This window comes from Pundamilia nyererei, unplaced genomic scaffold (assembly GCF_000239375.1).
Source record: "Pundamilia nyererei isolate P.nyererei 1_Seehausen unplaced genomic scaffold, PunNye1.0 scaffold00281, whole genome shotgun sequence".
NCBI lineage: Eukaryota > Metazoa > Chordata > Actinopteri > Cichliformes > Cichlidae > Pundamilia > Pundamilia nyererei.
In genome coordinates, this window is record NW_005187682.1 from 438,804 (window position 1) to 453,696 (window position 14,893).

A 14,893-nucleotide genomic window follows, 5' to 3' on the forward strand; every position below is an offset into this window, starting at 1 on the left:
CACCACTGTGTCGTCAGCAAACTTCACAATGGTGTTGGAGCCATGGGTGGCCACACAGTCTGAAGTGTGGGTTGCCAACTCCCAGTAAAACAAAAGAAGATGAAGAAGAAATGACATAATAGTCATGCTGTGAGACGATGCAGCGTGTAATATTAATAGATAAATATCTGAAAAGAAAAAGTAGGCAGTCTGACCACATGAAAGCCCTAGCACGATTAGTGGTCAGAAGCAAAGAAGGTGTACTGGGGACAAACCAAGCGGATTCCACTATAACTGGTGTGCAGGGAAAAACTATCAATATGCTTTTTGTGACATTTTTGTTTGTGATTTCTTTCTAATGTGAAATATGTGCTGTGGCTCCCAAAGGTTGGGAAACATTGCTCTATAAAAGTTTATCTGTGGTGCAGCTGAAAATGGTAGATGTTTTCAGATCTGGATTAAATTATTCAGACACAAATCAGCTTTGATTTCTAGCAAAATATTTCTGAGTGTACACTTTGGACGTCTGCAGTCAGCTCTGACGAAAAGTGTTCCAGGGAATCCTGAACTGTTCTGCTGTCTGTCTCTCATCAGGTGACTCTGAACAAACATTGGATATAAACCCTTTAGCTGATTTATCTGAGGATGACATAGAGCCAATTAAGGTGAGACAAAAGCAAGCGGATCCTTATCACTTACACATGTAATGACTGTTAATCTCGGCACTTTTTCATAGTAGTAGTCTAAACTTTGTCGGAACAAAGAAGGAGGCTTCAGGACAGAAACTAACTCCACATGTTGAATGTACCTGCACTGCAACACTGATTAATTGTACGTTATCAGGATGCTTTAAGCTTTATCCTGCATGGCTCCATGTTTTCATTGTTTTTAGTCCCACTATTTTACTGCCAGTTTTGAAAGTACGTACATATAACTGCTGATGTGTACGTTGTGTAGTTTGTAGTTTCTTCACTTACTGGTTTGTTGCTGCTTTAAACAGCTGGTGTTGTTCTGATTTCCAGCCTCCATCAAGCTTCACACCTGAAGTACAACCTGAATCCACACAAATCTCCCACAGGTGATACTAAAACCACAGCTGTCACTGCTTTCACCTCCACATTAGAATGATGTCACACATGTGACCTGATTTGTATTGCACACCTGGAGGTGTGACATAGTAAATTACCTCCTCCTCTCCATCGATGTCTAATATATGAGACCTTGTGTGTATTTGTGTACTTTGCTTTTCTCTCCCTCTGTGTTTTCCTTTGTCCATCTCACTCAGACATCATTTCCACTGAAAGATCATCTGGAGCGTCAGTTTCTGATGGGAGCAGCACAGTTGCATCTCAGTTATTCAGCTCTAGTTTGCACTATCAGTGATGAAGGAACTGATCAGACAGGTGACGTCCCTCACCTCAGTGACAGACAGAGATGATGTCAGACTTCAGGCAGGACCTTCACTTGGCCCTCCAGCTCCAGTAACAGCTGCCTCCACAGATGCCTGGCTGTGTTAGAGATGACAGGGTTCATCTGGGTTCTGTGTGATTTGAGGTGTTCTGATAATATAAAACTCAAATACAGCGATGGCAGGTTACTATCAGTCCAGAAAGAGGCTGAAGCCTCCGGGGTGACTAACCACAACCGTGTTCTAATTATGTGACATGTGACTCAAACCCTGAGATATCCCAAACCACAAGTAGAATTAATAACCTGCTTTGGCTTTAGAGCCAAAGCAGCAGCGTTACAGATGTAGCTTCCCCTCACTTTGGTGGATGTGACAGTTTGGACTCAAACAGAAGCTTCAGATGTTCTCGTTGGTTTCTTTCTTTTAGATTCTAGTTTAACCGTTTCATCTTCTACAGGTTCAGGTGTCCTGGTCCAGGTGTGTTCCAGTGTACTCTGACCAGACTGGTGTTTGTTATGGCTCAGGAGGCGGAGCTGCTGTACTGGAATGTGCAATGGGATGAGAGCCTCCTTCAACAAGCTGGAAAAACAGCTGCAGGGCCGCTGTTTAACATCACGTGCTCTGAGGACGCAGTCCGTCAGCTCCACCTGCCACACTGTGAAACAAAGGAGGGTGAGCACCGTGCTGCGATGATGAGATGAATTGTGTTCAGCATCAAAACAAGCACTTTATTATGATTGTTGTTGCACACATCAATAAATGGGTAGCATCTAACTTGTAGATAACAGTGATTAGTTTGAACTACCTGAAGTGTTGAAAAGTAAATGGTGCAGGATGAATCCCCGAGCAGGAAATAGTGCAGCAGCTCTTTGCCTTCACAGCGTTGTGTGTTGATGGCCTGCTGTCTGTCGCGCACGTCTTTGATGATGGGATAAGCATCTTGAAACCGATGAGGATCACCGACACGCATGTGATTGTGAACGTCTCCCACCTCTCTGCCTTTGGCCTTATCTGGAATTTTGTTAAAAGGTTTTTCAAAATCCCAGAAGCAGGCCAGGTTCTGCTGTTCCTGCGATTGAAAGACACAGTGCCTCTAAAAATCAACGTGTTTCTCCTGCATGAAAGAATCCATCTGTCAGAGGTAAGCATAGAGCACTCAGGCGGTCTCACTCTGCAGATTTCTGATGCTTGTAGTAGGGGGCAGACACCCTGGGCTTTATTCATTGGTTAGTAGAAGCACAGAGTCAAGCTTTCTCACTCTCACTGACCAATCACAGCGCTTTATTCTTGACTTCAGTAACGATCCAGAGTTGATTGCATAGTTATCTCTCCCCCTACTGACAAAGTAAACCTGGGTTTACTGACTGCACTGGATCATTTGTTCCACACTTTAGTCAACACTTGATAATTATAAATGATTTCTATAGAGAAACAGATCAACATATGAACATTAACATCATGTTATATCCTACCACTGAGGTTAAAAAGCAACAAGGCAATGATGCTACATACATTGAGACGTCTTCAGACTGCGTGCTTCACATCGGTCAGCGTTACAGTGTCCACTGTGAACCCGAGGGCCTGAAGATACAGCCGAACGTGAGCCAACAGTCGTGAATAAAATGCCCCTGAAAATAAAGTCAGATATAAAATAAGCAGTTTTCTATCAGTCCCTATTAAAACCGCAGATTCTTGTTGGTTTTCAGCACGCAGAGTTTTGGAAGAAGCTTGGACCGAATTACTATCCAACATTTGAGGTTTTCCTGACTGCAAACCTGGAGGTTGTGACTCTGATAGTCAAGGACCAAGATGGAAATGAAGCCTGGCGTCGTGATGGTAAAAGTTCCACTGCAGCAGCAGAAATGACTGTATAAATCTCTGCTACAAGGATATTTTACAAACGTTCAACTGAAATCATATTTAAGTCTCTTTTTAGTGTTTGTCCCAGAAAAGGACCGAGTCTCACCAGAGGACAGCGCACACCACAAAACAAAACAAGATGAGGATAAGCTGCTGCTAATCCGCTCAGAGTTTATTGAAAGAGTGTCTGCAGAGGGTTTAAACAAAATTGTAGATAAACTCCTCGAGCGTCAAATTATAATTGCTGGAGAGATGGAGTCTGGGACATGTGAGACAAAAAGCAGAGCAAATAAAGTGCGATGCATAATCGACACCGTGAGCCGAAAAGGAAATGACGCCTGCAGACATCTGCTCGATGTTCTCAAAGAGGTGGACCCAACCCTTTTCAGAGTGCTCGTGCCAAACGAAGCCAAAAAAACCTCCAAAGAAGCTCATGAGTCTCACGTTACTCAGTGAAATCTGGAAATGACCAGTTTTTGTAATCACTCTGAAAGTGATTCTCTTGAACCAACTTGGACTTGTTTGAATGGATGCTGAGCAGAAAACCAGATGGAGTTGTTAACAATCTCAGACTGCTTCATAATGTTAAAGGTGTTTCCGTAAAGTTTAGTCATTCTAGCTTTCGCTCACTAGATGGCGACAGAAGATCGGTGATAGAGGCAGTACCTCACACATACAGACAGGAAATGTGCACGTTAACATGATGTTTATCAGTTTTAAACTGATAGAAATGATATTGTTAAGTTTTACTCAAACTACTTTTAAATAATCCCAGATTACATGATAAATGGACTGATCCTTATATAGTCAAGTACTCAGATTAACAACAACAATTTCAAGGTGCTTTATTTTGGAAGGGAAAGACTTGGTCTTCAAACTTTGGTGGTTTGAAGGATTCTGGATCAACGCTGCAAGTTTATTTTTTTCAGTCTTGATCATCTGAATCAATCAAATTAATGTTACTGTGAAATTATTCTAATGATTTTGTACAAATTTAGGCTGTTATGTGTTTACTTTGCATTAGTATTAGTAACCATCTGTTCCTTATGTGATTAAAATCACCACAGTTTGGGAATCACACAGATTCACGTTTCCTTCCTCTCTGCTAATAAATGAAGCCATTAAATTTCCTCTAAAAGTCTTCAGTCAGTTTCCTCTGACTTCCTGTATCACACATACAAAAGTTGACAGGGAAGAGCATGTGTGACACAAAAGACCAGAGGTCTGTAGCATGAAGATGGCTTTTGTTTTATCCCAGTAGCTTCAGGGCAGCTGGGTGGCATTTCTGTTAATATTGTAAATAATTACTGTTGAGTGTGTGAGAGATGTGAATGGGGTTGATGATGGCAGATAAAAATAAGCTGCAGTGAGAGACGACTCTTTCATCTCTGTGTCACGTAAAGAAAAGAAAGATATGGATGTAAAAGCTAATAAAGGTGAAGTTTGGTGTGAAAACAAACCAGGAGTCAGACTGTGGGAGGACTTCAGACAGAAGTTGTTAAATACAGAGAGAAGAGTTGGAAATATGACAGAACATGTGAGACATTTAGAACAATAAACTATGTATAGCAATGTAAATGTGGGAGGGGGCACTGAAGGTGCTGATTGTCCAGAGTACTCTGCAGCTTCATTAGCCTCTGCTAACACTACATACCTCAGCCTGCCACCCAACTGTGGCGATGCAATGACAGGAAACAGGAATAAACGCAAGAGACCAGGATGACACCCAGAAGGTTTATGTAAGGCTGCCAGCGCATACTTTGACAGAGAGTCTGTGAGGCAAACGACCCGGGCGAGGAAAAGCCCCAGAAATCAGCCTAAACATCTTCCAGGCGCACACACCAGCTCATGCTGTGAAACTGGCCTGTTTCTGTGGGTCAGGTCACTCAGGAAGTGAAGAGGACTATAAACTAAGAAAGGTTCGACTGTAATAAAAGCTCTCTCATCACAACTCGCTCACATTTGATACATGTTTACCTTCACAGATGAGCTGACCACTGCCACGACACGCGAGAACGACATGACGGTGATGACAATGAGACAAAGTTACAGATAAGAGGAAGTGAAAATGTGGAAAGTACAGAGGATTGCAAAATAAGACAGGACATGACTTGAAATAGAAACTCAAAGTAAAGATGGGGAAATGTACCTGTCAGGTTTGGACACGAAGGATGGGTGAGATAAAACACTGTGTGTGGATCCTTTCCACGCATTTATTGTCATACACACCTTTAAAGTAACTTTAAACATACAGCCTGCTGATGTTCGTCTGTACGATCATTATCATCGCGACTCTGTGCTTGTGATGTGTCACGCTGGTTCACCGCTGATGCTTTAGGTTGAAGTAAAACCAGTAAAAACCTGCGTGACAGGAGCTTTGAATCCCGTGTTGAAGTTTGTTTGCAGGATTTACATTTCTTTAAAAAATATCTTCAGACTTGGGGGGAAATGTTTCTTGTGCAGAAGTTTTTAAAGTTCCCGTATCTCTCTCACACACGCGCCTGCCGAAATCCAGCTGATTTCCTGTAAACGGAGGGGGAGGAGAAAGCAGCCGCTGATGGGGCAGTGTGAGGGCGCAGGAAGCAGGAACGTCGAGCCTGGAGCAGGGTGAGTGTTACTTCAGCTTTCTCCTGCGCTTCTTATCACAGTGTTTTACTCCGTCTTTTAAACCTGCGTGACTCGGTGAAGGGTGGGTGAAACAGATCAGAGTGAGCCTGAAACTGTGTTTGACTTGTTGAAAAGTTTCTGCGTGTTTTAATCACTTCCTCGGGGGGTGAGCGGGACTTGTGGGACACGGCTCCTGAATCGATATCTAAACTGATATCGTCGTAGTAAAACATAAACATAGTAAATGTTGTTGCAGGATCAACATTGCAAGTGATCAATCACGTTGTTGTGACGTTATTCTTTGGCGCGCCGAGACATTCGTGCATTTATGAAATTGCAGTGTCGCAAGGACAACATCAGTTCTGCTCAGCGTTTATTAAAGGCTCAGGGTCCGGTGATCGGCGGACAGAGGCGGTTTCTTGCAGCTTAAGTACAGTTTTCTGTTTTACGGCAGTTTTTCCCGAAGTCACAAAGGCATTACGTCACAACATTCTGATTGGTCACTTGCAGTGTTGATCCTGGAACAACACCAACACGACGATATCAGATCGTGCGGGCGGTGACACTGGTTTACAGCTGGAGTCTGTTTATCTGACTCCATCACCATAGCAACCACCCAGGAGGCTCGTCTCTCAGGTGTAAACTGGTCGCGCCACACAGAACGATGTTCACCTTGTTTCCACGTAAGGACCGCTTAGCACATGGCCGTGTCTTCTCCACGTACACCGGCTCCTATAAAAGCATAAACCATAAACACGCCGGCTATTTCCGGTTTGATAATCTGGTGAAAGCGCCTCCGGTTAGCCCCACTTACCGCTTTCGAATCACCAAGTTCACGCCGGCTACCCTGGAAGTATTTTTGCGCACCTATATGGTTATTTACGGTTCACGGTGCTTTCAGGTGCACCTCGGGTTGTTCAAAGGGCCTTCTGGGGTTATTTCCCATGGTGGGATAAACTGATGTGACTTTAGATTTAAAAAGGCTGCACAGACAGCAGATCCTGTCCTTGCTGCTGCTCCTCTTTGGATGTTGGTGCCTTTTGTTCCATTCTCTGTGAGCGCACGTGAGAACGATCACAGATGTAGTTGAGGACATTTAGTAAGAACGTGGCGGTGCTGGTAGAAAACAAGCCTTTCTAACAACCACACAGGTGCACAAATTACTTTCGAGTGTAGCTGGAGATGGAAGGAAAAGAGGTCTTTGGTTCGAGGCACTTTTGACGTCTCTAACCAAGTCGTTTTCTTATTGTTGGACAGTTACAAACATGAATTTCGACTCAACACTGAAAGCATGTGACGCACACTTCTTTGAACTTAATATATCACAGCGATAAAAACTATGCTACTGGATCTCTAATGCAACACTACAACAAGATGAGGTGCACGTTACTAAAATGCTCCATAGCAAAGTATTAAAATGGGACTCGGCCAAAGAAAAATCTGCCTTCTGGCTCCATCACCAGCTATAGTCCCTCGATCAAAGCATCCTTCAGCCCAGGGGAGTATCCAGAAGACTGTCTTTGACGGATGTCCTCCTGGATCAGTCTGCAGGCATCAGCGTGTGTCTCAGTCTTTTCGAAACATTGAAAAACATTTGCCATAAAAAGAATTTTGCATATACATTTTAGGAAAACTGTTTTTTTTAATCTATTTTAATCCACACGATAAGGGGAAGAAAAAATAAATACGTTTGCCACATCATCAAAACCAAAGACTGATTTCAAACGGCTAAAGCAACCCTCACCCACACTGCAGTGAAGACCAATAACTGCATTTTACAGACATGTAAACTATTCAAATTAGTCTTAAAACCTTTCCATAATCCCGACAGAGAGGAACAAGATGCACATTAACTCTGAAAATAAACAGACATTCACCTGTTAGTGAAGCATGACAGGAATAAGGTGATTCTCTACATGTCTGTGTGAGACAGCTAATATGTGTCAGAGCAAACCGGTCAAACCTGACTTTAGATAGAGAAACGTGCACAGACATGCAGTGTGTTTATTATGGATGACTGACACATGAATTCAGGGATTAATAAGGTATTCTGATTCTGATATTATGCCTGAAAAATGCTCGGGACAGTACGGCACCTAAAGCAAAGCAGAAGTCACCCTGCATGAATGTGGCGTGGTGACAGCTCCAGGTATCTAAGCTTGGCACAGAAAAGTAAGGAAATGTATATTTTCTTTGTTGTTGTCTGTTACCTTTTTCTGCCACTGACATGCTGGATGTTGTGTCAGACCTGAACACACCAACATGTGTTTCAAGTTTCACTTATTTCTAATGTTCAGCTGTTAGTTTAACAGCAGCACAAGCAGTACAGTATAGTGGGAGAAATAATTATTAGATCTGCAGCTGATTTTGTACTTACAAAGAAATGAACAGTTTCTAATTTGTGTGGAAGTTTCATTTCAACGGAGAGAGACATGATATCGACCAAACATCCAGAAAAACTCCCTCCCATCTGTTACAACGTAGTGTGGTTCCTCCACCACACAACGACTTGCACGGAGCTCCGGACCGAGGTCCATTGATGGTCACTATATTTTTTCCATTTCAGAATAATGGCACCAACAGTTGTCCCCTTCTCACCGAGGGTCTTACTGATGGTTTTGTAGCCCATCCCAGCCTTGTGCAGGTCTACAGCCTTGTCCCTGACCTCCTTTGATGGCTTTTTGGTCTTGTCCTTGGTGGTGGAGAGGAAAGAAATTGAATCTGTGGACAGGTCTGCTTTATGTACAGTGAGAGTGGAGATCAGGAGTATCTGTAATTGATTTATTGGCCAGTTGTAATCTGTCAATCTGCAGAAGCCAAAATTCTGGGAAGTAGTAGGTCATGTTTTGTTGGTGGACCAAATATTTATTTCAATCAGAGAAATGCAAATCAGTTTAAATCTTTTGTGTATTTTCGTCTCTCGCCCATTAAAATAAAACTCCCATAAACGTCTGACCTGTTCGTTTCTTAGTGAGCAAACGTACAAATTCAGCAGAGGATCAAATCATTTTTTGATCCTTCACTGTGCAAAGTACTGCTGTGATGATCGTGCATTCACAAGATGAATGATCTTTGGCAGCATTACTTTTACTTCCTGTCTCGTTGCTCTCAGCTTATTTGCAGCACTGGTGTTATAGTTATAGTTTTATATTGTAATTGCTCTTCATGGGTCTCTATGACCTGTTCATCAGATAATGTGTGTGGAGGAGCTCAGTTGATCCATTTGGTTTAGAAGAGTTTGCCGTACGTTATTATAGAAATCACTGTTATTTGATAAATAAAAAATAATCAAACTAATTTTTATGAAGCTTTGAATTATTTGTCATTTCGTGATTGGTCATAGATTGAAAGGGGGCACTGCTCCAGCAGGTTGTCTGTCTGCCAGTTGTCAGTTGTTTTTTTTACTTTATTGCTTTTTTTAGTTACGTTGTTGTCTGATTTTGAGCCCGAGGAAATCCTTAAGCATCGGCTTGTGCTCTGTGGAATGTTTTTTTATTGGCAATCCTGACAGTTGTTTGAAGTCTTTGTCACTCACAAACATTACATACTCGCGGGAGTTTCTTCTGGATCTTCAGTGGAATCGCCCGTCTCTGGATTCTTTTCACCCTTCAGTGTTTAACAGCCCTGGATTATCCAGTAATCACAGGAGCACTTTAGATTTTAATAAAGTCAAAATAAGGAAGTGGTGTAAGAAGGGAGGTCTACACAGCGATTGAGAAAGCGAATACGATACAGTCGTTTTCCTTTTGCCATCAATAATCCTGGCTAATGTGCAGTCTCTGAGGAGTAAACTGGATGAACTGCATTTGAATGTCATGCATTTACGTGTCCACAGGGATACATGTCTAATAGTATTCACAGAGACTTTGCTCAGGGATTCTGACCCTAATTCTCTGGAATTAAATGGCTTCGGGTTTCCCATACGTTTGGATCGGGACCCCGGAGTTACCCAGAAATCTCACGGAGGAGGAGTGTGTTTATATATTAATCAGAAATGGTGTGAAAAGAGATCTAACCCTAATAACAAACATGGTCTTCGAGATTTATGAAAGAAAAAAAGCTTTTATTAAAGCTTTGTCCTTTGATGAAAGAAGGGTGGGAAATCTTTTTGAAACAATTATGACTAATAAAAGTCCAGCGCCTGATAATATGTGCTACAAAATGTGTGCTGAGCAATTATGCGGCATCTTTTCGTACATCTTTCTTTTATCATGTCAGCAACAGAAGGGTCCAGAAAAACTCAATTATTTCTCCAGCTGCAAAAACACAAAACCTACATCATTAAATTATTTTAGGCCTGTTGCCATCTTTAGTGATGAAGTCCTTTGAAAGACTTATAAGGAAGGAGATTCTGCAGCAGGTAGAAAAGCTTATCAATCAACTACAATTTGCACACAGGCCTCGTAGAGGTGTTGATGATGCAGTGACTACTTTATTAAATTTCTTATATCACCATCTGGATGGGGCCAAAGCTCATGCTCGGCTCTTATTTATTGATTGTTCTTCAGCTTTTAATACTATCCAGCCACACCTCTTAGCCGATAAATTTCTTAATCAATTTAAACTTGATTTTAATCGCGTTAGTTTGATTTGAGACTTTTTAAATTTCTCTACTGGTTCACCACAGGGTTGTTGTCTCCCTCCTCTACTACTTGGTATGGTAATTTGTCTTTGACCAATAAGACTAGACTTAGTAACCTGGTTAAAGTGGCTGGTCAGATTTCAGGGAGGTCTAAGGTCCAGCTTGTGGACTTTTATAACAGGCAGGTGCTGTGGAAGACAACCTCTGTTGTATTATGTTCAGACCGTCCTCTGAGCATTACACGATAGTGGACATACCGCAAATCAATTTCCCACTGGGGACAATAAAGTTACCATTGACCATGGGTGTTCCTACGCTGGAGATGTCGTGAATATTTGAATGAAGATGAGTGCAATAGCTTTGAATGACACTGTGTTCTGTCATTATTTGTTCACATATTGAAATATAGTCATTCAATTATTTGGAGCAGCATTTTGAAATGTAGGACAAATGTCTCAGAATTTAGTGTTTGAATGTGTCTCATATTAAAAAAATCAGTCTCTCTAACATCTAAATGGTTCTTTTCTCCCTTCCTGTGATTTAAGAAAAACCCTCACATTTGCGTCCTCCTGAGACCCTGCCCATTTGTTTATGTTTCATTTATGTAGTGGACACACACAAAAGTTAAACTGACAGATGCTTTTTTTCATGGTATTGCACTGATCACTGCTTTTTTCATTATTTCAGGGTGACCACTGGCCTGAACAACCTCTGATCAGCTTTTCTGGAACTGAAAACTCGATGTTTCCCCTCAGCTCAGAGTTTGGGGTCAAACAAAGGCCCTGAGCTCACAGTCACCTCTCATACTAAAGTGTAGAAAATGAATAATTGTGTGGAAAATGAGAAGGACGGCGCCGACTCTTCACAATGTAACAGTAAGCAGTCCAAAGCAGATCCACTGGCCTTCAGTAATGAACCCAGAGCCTTGGACACAAAGTAAGAGAACTGCCACTGACTTATTTTTAATCTCTTTATCCCAGAGATGCCATATTATATATACAACAGTGTAAATTAAGTAGATCCTGTTTCTGCTTTAAACTGTAGTGTAACTTTCTTAAGGTGGATTCTGGAGAGAGTATGATAAGCTGGAAATATGGAGTGTATTTCTGTGTTTCAGATATTTGCTGCAAATGATTTCTAGTTGAGAGAGAGAAGAATTAACTTGGGAGATTATCCTGCCTGATTCTTAATTTGTGGTTGTTGTTTTTTTAAAAAGAAAAAAGAAGAAGAAAAGAAGAAAATGAATGTTATTATCACAAACATCATATGAAAGACCCACATGATCAATAGTGTGTCTCACTGTGAGACTGTGCCTCACCCTATCACGTTACTTATTTAGGTCACCTGTCCTGCTCTTCTGCGTCGTGCCATGCATTTATAAAGATATAAGCATTCCACACTGCACTGGACAGCATATACTACATCCTTAAGTTTGTGTTTGGGAGTTTTGCCTTTGGGATGAACCAGTTTTTCCCTGAGGGAGTGGCTGGGTCGGAAGTACACTGGGATCCAGTGCAATGTGTCAATCCCTGGCTACCAAAACTAGTGACTTGGGTCATGGAATGTCACCTCTCTGATGGGGAAGGAGCATGAGTTAGTGCATGAGGTTGAAATATATTGACTAGGTATAGTGGGGCTCACCTCAATGCATGGCTTGGGCTCTGGAGCCAAACTCCTGGTGAGGGTCTGGTCTCAGTCTGAAGTTGTGCCCTTGATGAGAGGCAGCGGGCTGGGATGCGTGTCCTAGTATCCCCTCAGCTTGCTGCCTGCATGTTGCGGTTTCTCCCGGTGGACGAGAGGGTTTGTTCTCTGCAACTTTGGGTTAGGGAATGGGTGCTGACTGTCACCTGTGCTTATGCGCTAAATGACAGTTCAGAGTACCCAACCTTCTTGGAGTACCTAGGCAGGGTGCTTGAGGGTGCTAAATCTGGGGACTTATACGGGGAGACTTCAACGCTCATCTGGGCAATGATAGTGAGACCTGGAGGGGTGTAATTAGGAGGAATGGCCTGCCAGATCTGAACCTGAGCAGAGTTTTGTTATTGGACTTCTGTGGACCACAGTTTGTCCATAACGGACACCATGTTCAAACATAAGGGTGTCCATAAGTGCACATGGCACCAGGGTGGTTGGTACCTGTCATGGTAGAAACCCCCGAACCAAATGGTGGACACCAGAGGTGAAAGGAGCCACCAGAAGGAGTCCTATCGGGCTTGGTTAGCCTATGGGATATCAGAAGCAGCTGAAAGGTGCTGACAGGCCAAGCGGAATGCAGCTCGGGCAGTGGCTGAAGCAAAAAGTTGGGTGTAGGAGAAGTTTGAAGAGGCCATGGAAATAACCTTTGGACTGTCTCGAAGAGATTCTGACAAACTCTCAGGTGACTCAGGAGGGAAAAGCAGTGCTCTACTCGCACTGTGTATAGTGCGGGTGGAGAACTGCTAGTTTCGACTGAGAACATTGTCGGGCAGTAGAAGGAATATTTCAGTGGAGGAAGCAGAGTCTGGGGAATAGAGGATTATGGATCAGATTTGATAGACTCATCTATCAAACCCACATAGCAGACAGGTCTGGCCTGGATCTGGTATCAAGCTGGCACTGCTGGCTGACTTCTGGCATGGTAAGTGGTATGTCATCCAGATATGGGCCAGGCCTGGCAAGATGGCACTGTTTATGTGATGGCATTCCACATCTGGCCCGATTGTGGTTTGGGTTATGTGGCCCAGGCTCATAGAAAACAGGTCTGGCCCGGATTCGTCATCAAGCTGGCACTTCTGACTGACTGATATCATGGTATGGTGTATGTCAACCAGATGTGGGCCAGGTCTGACAATGATGGCACTATTTATGTTCCTATTTTCCTATTTGAGTTAGAAGACCCAAAATGCCATGTTGCAATACTATACTGCTATGGTAGCTAATGTTTCAAATAGAGGTTTGACAGGTTTGTGAGTGTACACTTTATCCAAAACCTAGTGACGGTTTACTCAGGTTTACCACTCAGTGGCTGTAGCTCAGGAGGTAGAGCAGGTCACCTACTGATCGGAAGGTTAGCGTTTCCATCCCTGGCTCCTCCAGTCTGCATGTCAAGAGTATGAATGTAGTTAGAAAGCACTCAATTTAGAAAAAGTGTCTGATTGGGTGAATGTGGCATGTTGTATAGAGCACTTTGAGTAATCCGGGAGAGTAGAGAAGCGCTATATAAGATTCAGTCCATTCACTGTCTGAACAGAGTTTCATGTTACTTTTGCACTATTATGTTCCGGCACATGTTGTTATTACATGGCTTGATTAAGGTACACATTAGGCTGACATCTGGGGCCAGAGCTGAAACTGTTCTGGGCCAGCACAGGGCCAGCAGTGTGTGTGCAACTGGCCCGTGGCTGCGCACAACTTAGACATGGCCCACATAGCGCAAAGAATGGTGGCCCGTCATTCTTACGTATGTGGGCCATATGTAAGCACATTGTGTGGGCCAGATCCGGGCCATGCCAATTTTGCTATGTGGGAAGGGGATGAGAGGCTTCTCGGCTTAGGCTGCTGCCCCTGCGACCCAGCCCCGGGTAAGCGGAAGAAGAAGAAACTGGATGGATGGACGGATGGATGGATGGATGGATGGATGGATGGATGGATGGGTTTCGAGGTGATTTAGTTTGTGAGGGAGAGATGTTTCGAGTCATATCGAAATGTTATGAATTCTGAACTAAATCTGTTGTTTTAATCCTTTATGTTAAAAAAAGAGACAAGGGGGCTCATTAAAATATGACTTTGATACTTTTGGATGCCAGTAGCTTAAAGTAGAGCATGTCTTTAAAAGGTCTAAAGGAAGCATAAATTTAATTCAAGTCTTGAATTAAAACAGGAAAGTAGCTGCACACTAACCCTTCACAGTGACTGTCCAGGATTTTACATGTTTTGTCAGATCTAGATCTTTTTCACTTACACCAAATTATGAAAACATTTGTTCACAGTGAGAGGAGAAGTAAGAGGAGCGGTGTTTGTGAGGAGGAGCAGCCGTCCTGCTGTGCTTTGTGTCAGGACATCCTGAAGGATCCAGTCTCTACCAGCTGTGGACACTGGTTCTGCACACAGTGCATCTCCTCATACTGGAACCAGTCTGCTTCATCAGGAGACTCGTCCTGTCCCCAGTGTGGAAAAAGATCCAGAACCAGAGCTGGACTGCAGACAGCCAGTCAGAGCAGCTGTGTACAAAGTAAGACTGAACATCTGTCTGCTGATGGACTTTTTTCTGAAAACTGGACTTCTTCTTGTTGTTCAGACATTGAAGGTTTTCTTTCTGTTTTTCTTTCTTTCAGCAGATGTTGGTCTGCAGGAGGTTTTAGATGAACATAAGATCAGTCTGAGGAGGAGATGTGAACGTGTGACTGAAGGAAGTGATGAAACAGGAAGTAGAACCCTCCTCAACACCATCTACACTGAGCTCTACATCACAGAGGGAC

The 14,893-nt window shown here is 42.9% G+C and overlaps 1 protein-coding gene across 1 annotated transcript in view; it reads left to right on the forward strand.

Annotated features, from left to right (window-relative positions):
- LOC102193817 (NACHT, LRR and PYD domains-containing protein 12-like) overlaps positions 1–14,887 on the forward strand; it is a gene marked incomplete at its 5' end in the record, with an annotated part of 31,930 nt that extends 17,043 nt beyond the window's left edge. The window contains 11 exons of the mRNA XM_005750635.2: positions 574–644; positions 1,002–1,057; positions 1,845–2,059; positions 2,269–2,528; positions 2,867–2,986; positions 3,094–3,223; positions 3,324–5,422; positions 5,763–5,854; positions 11,124–11,372; positions 14,405–14,646; positions 14,750–14,887. Coding sequence (XP_005750692.1) covers positions 574–644; positions 1,002–1,057; positions 1,845–2,059; positions 2,269–2,528; positions 2,867–2,986; positions 3,094–3,223; positions 3,324–3,703 — 1,232 coding nt within the window. The remainder of the gene's footprint in view (positions 1–573; positions 645–1,001; positions 1,058–1,844; positions 2,060–2,268; positions 2,529–2,866; positions 2,987–3,093; positions 3,224–3,323; positions 5,423–5,762; positions 5,855–11,123; positions 11,373–14,404; positions 14,647–14,749) is intronic.
- Between the last annotated feature and the right edge of the window lie 6 nt (positions 14,888–14,893).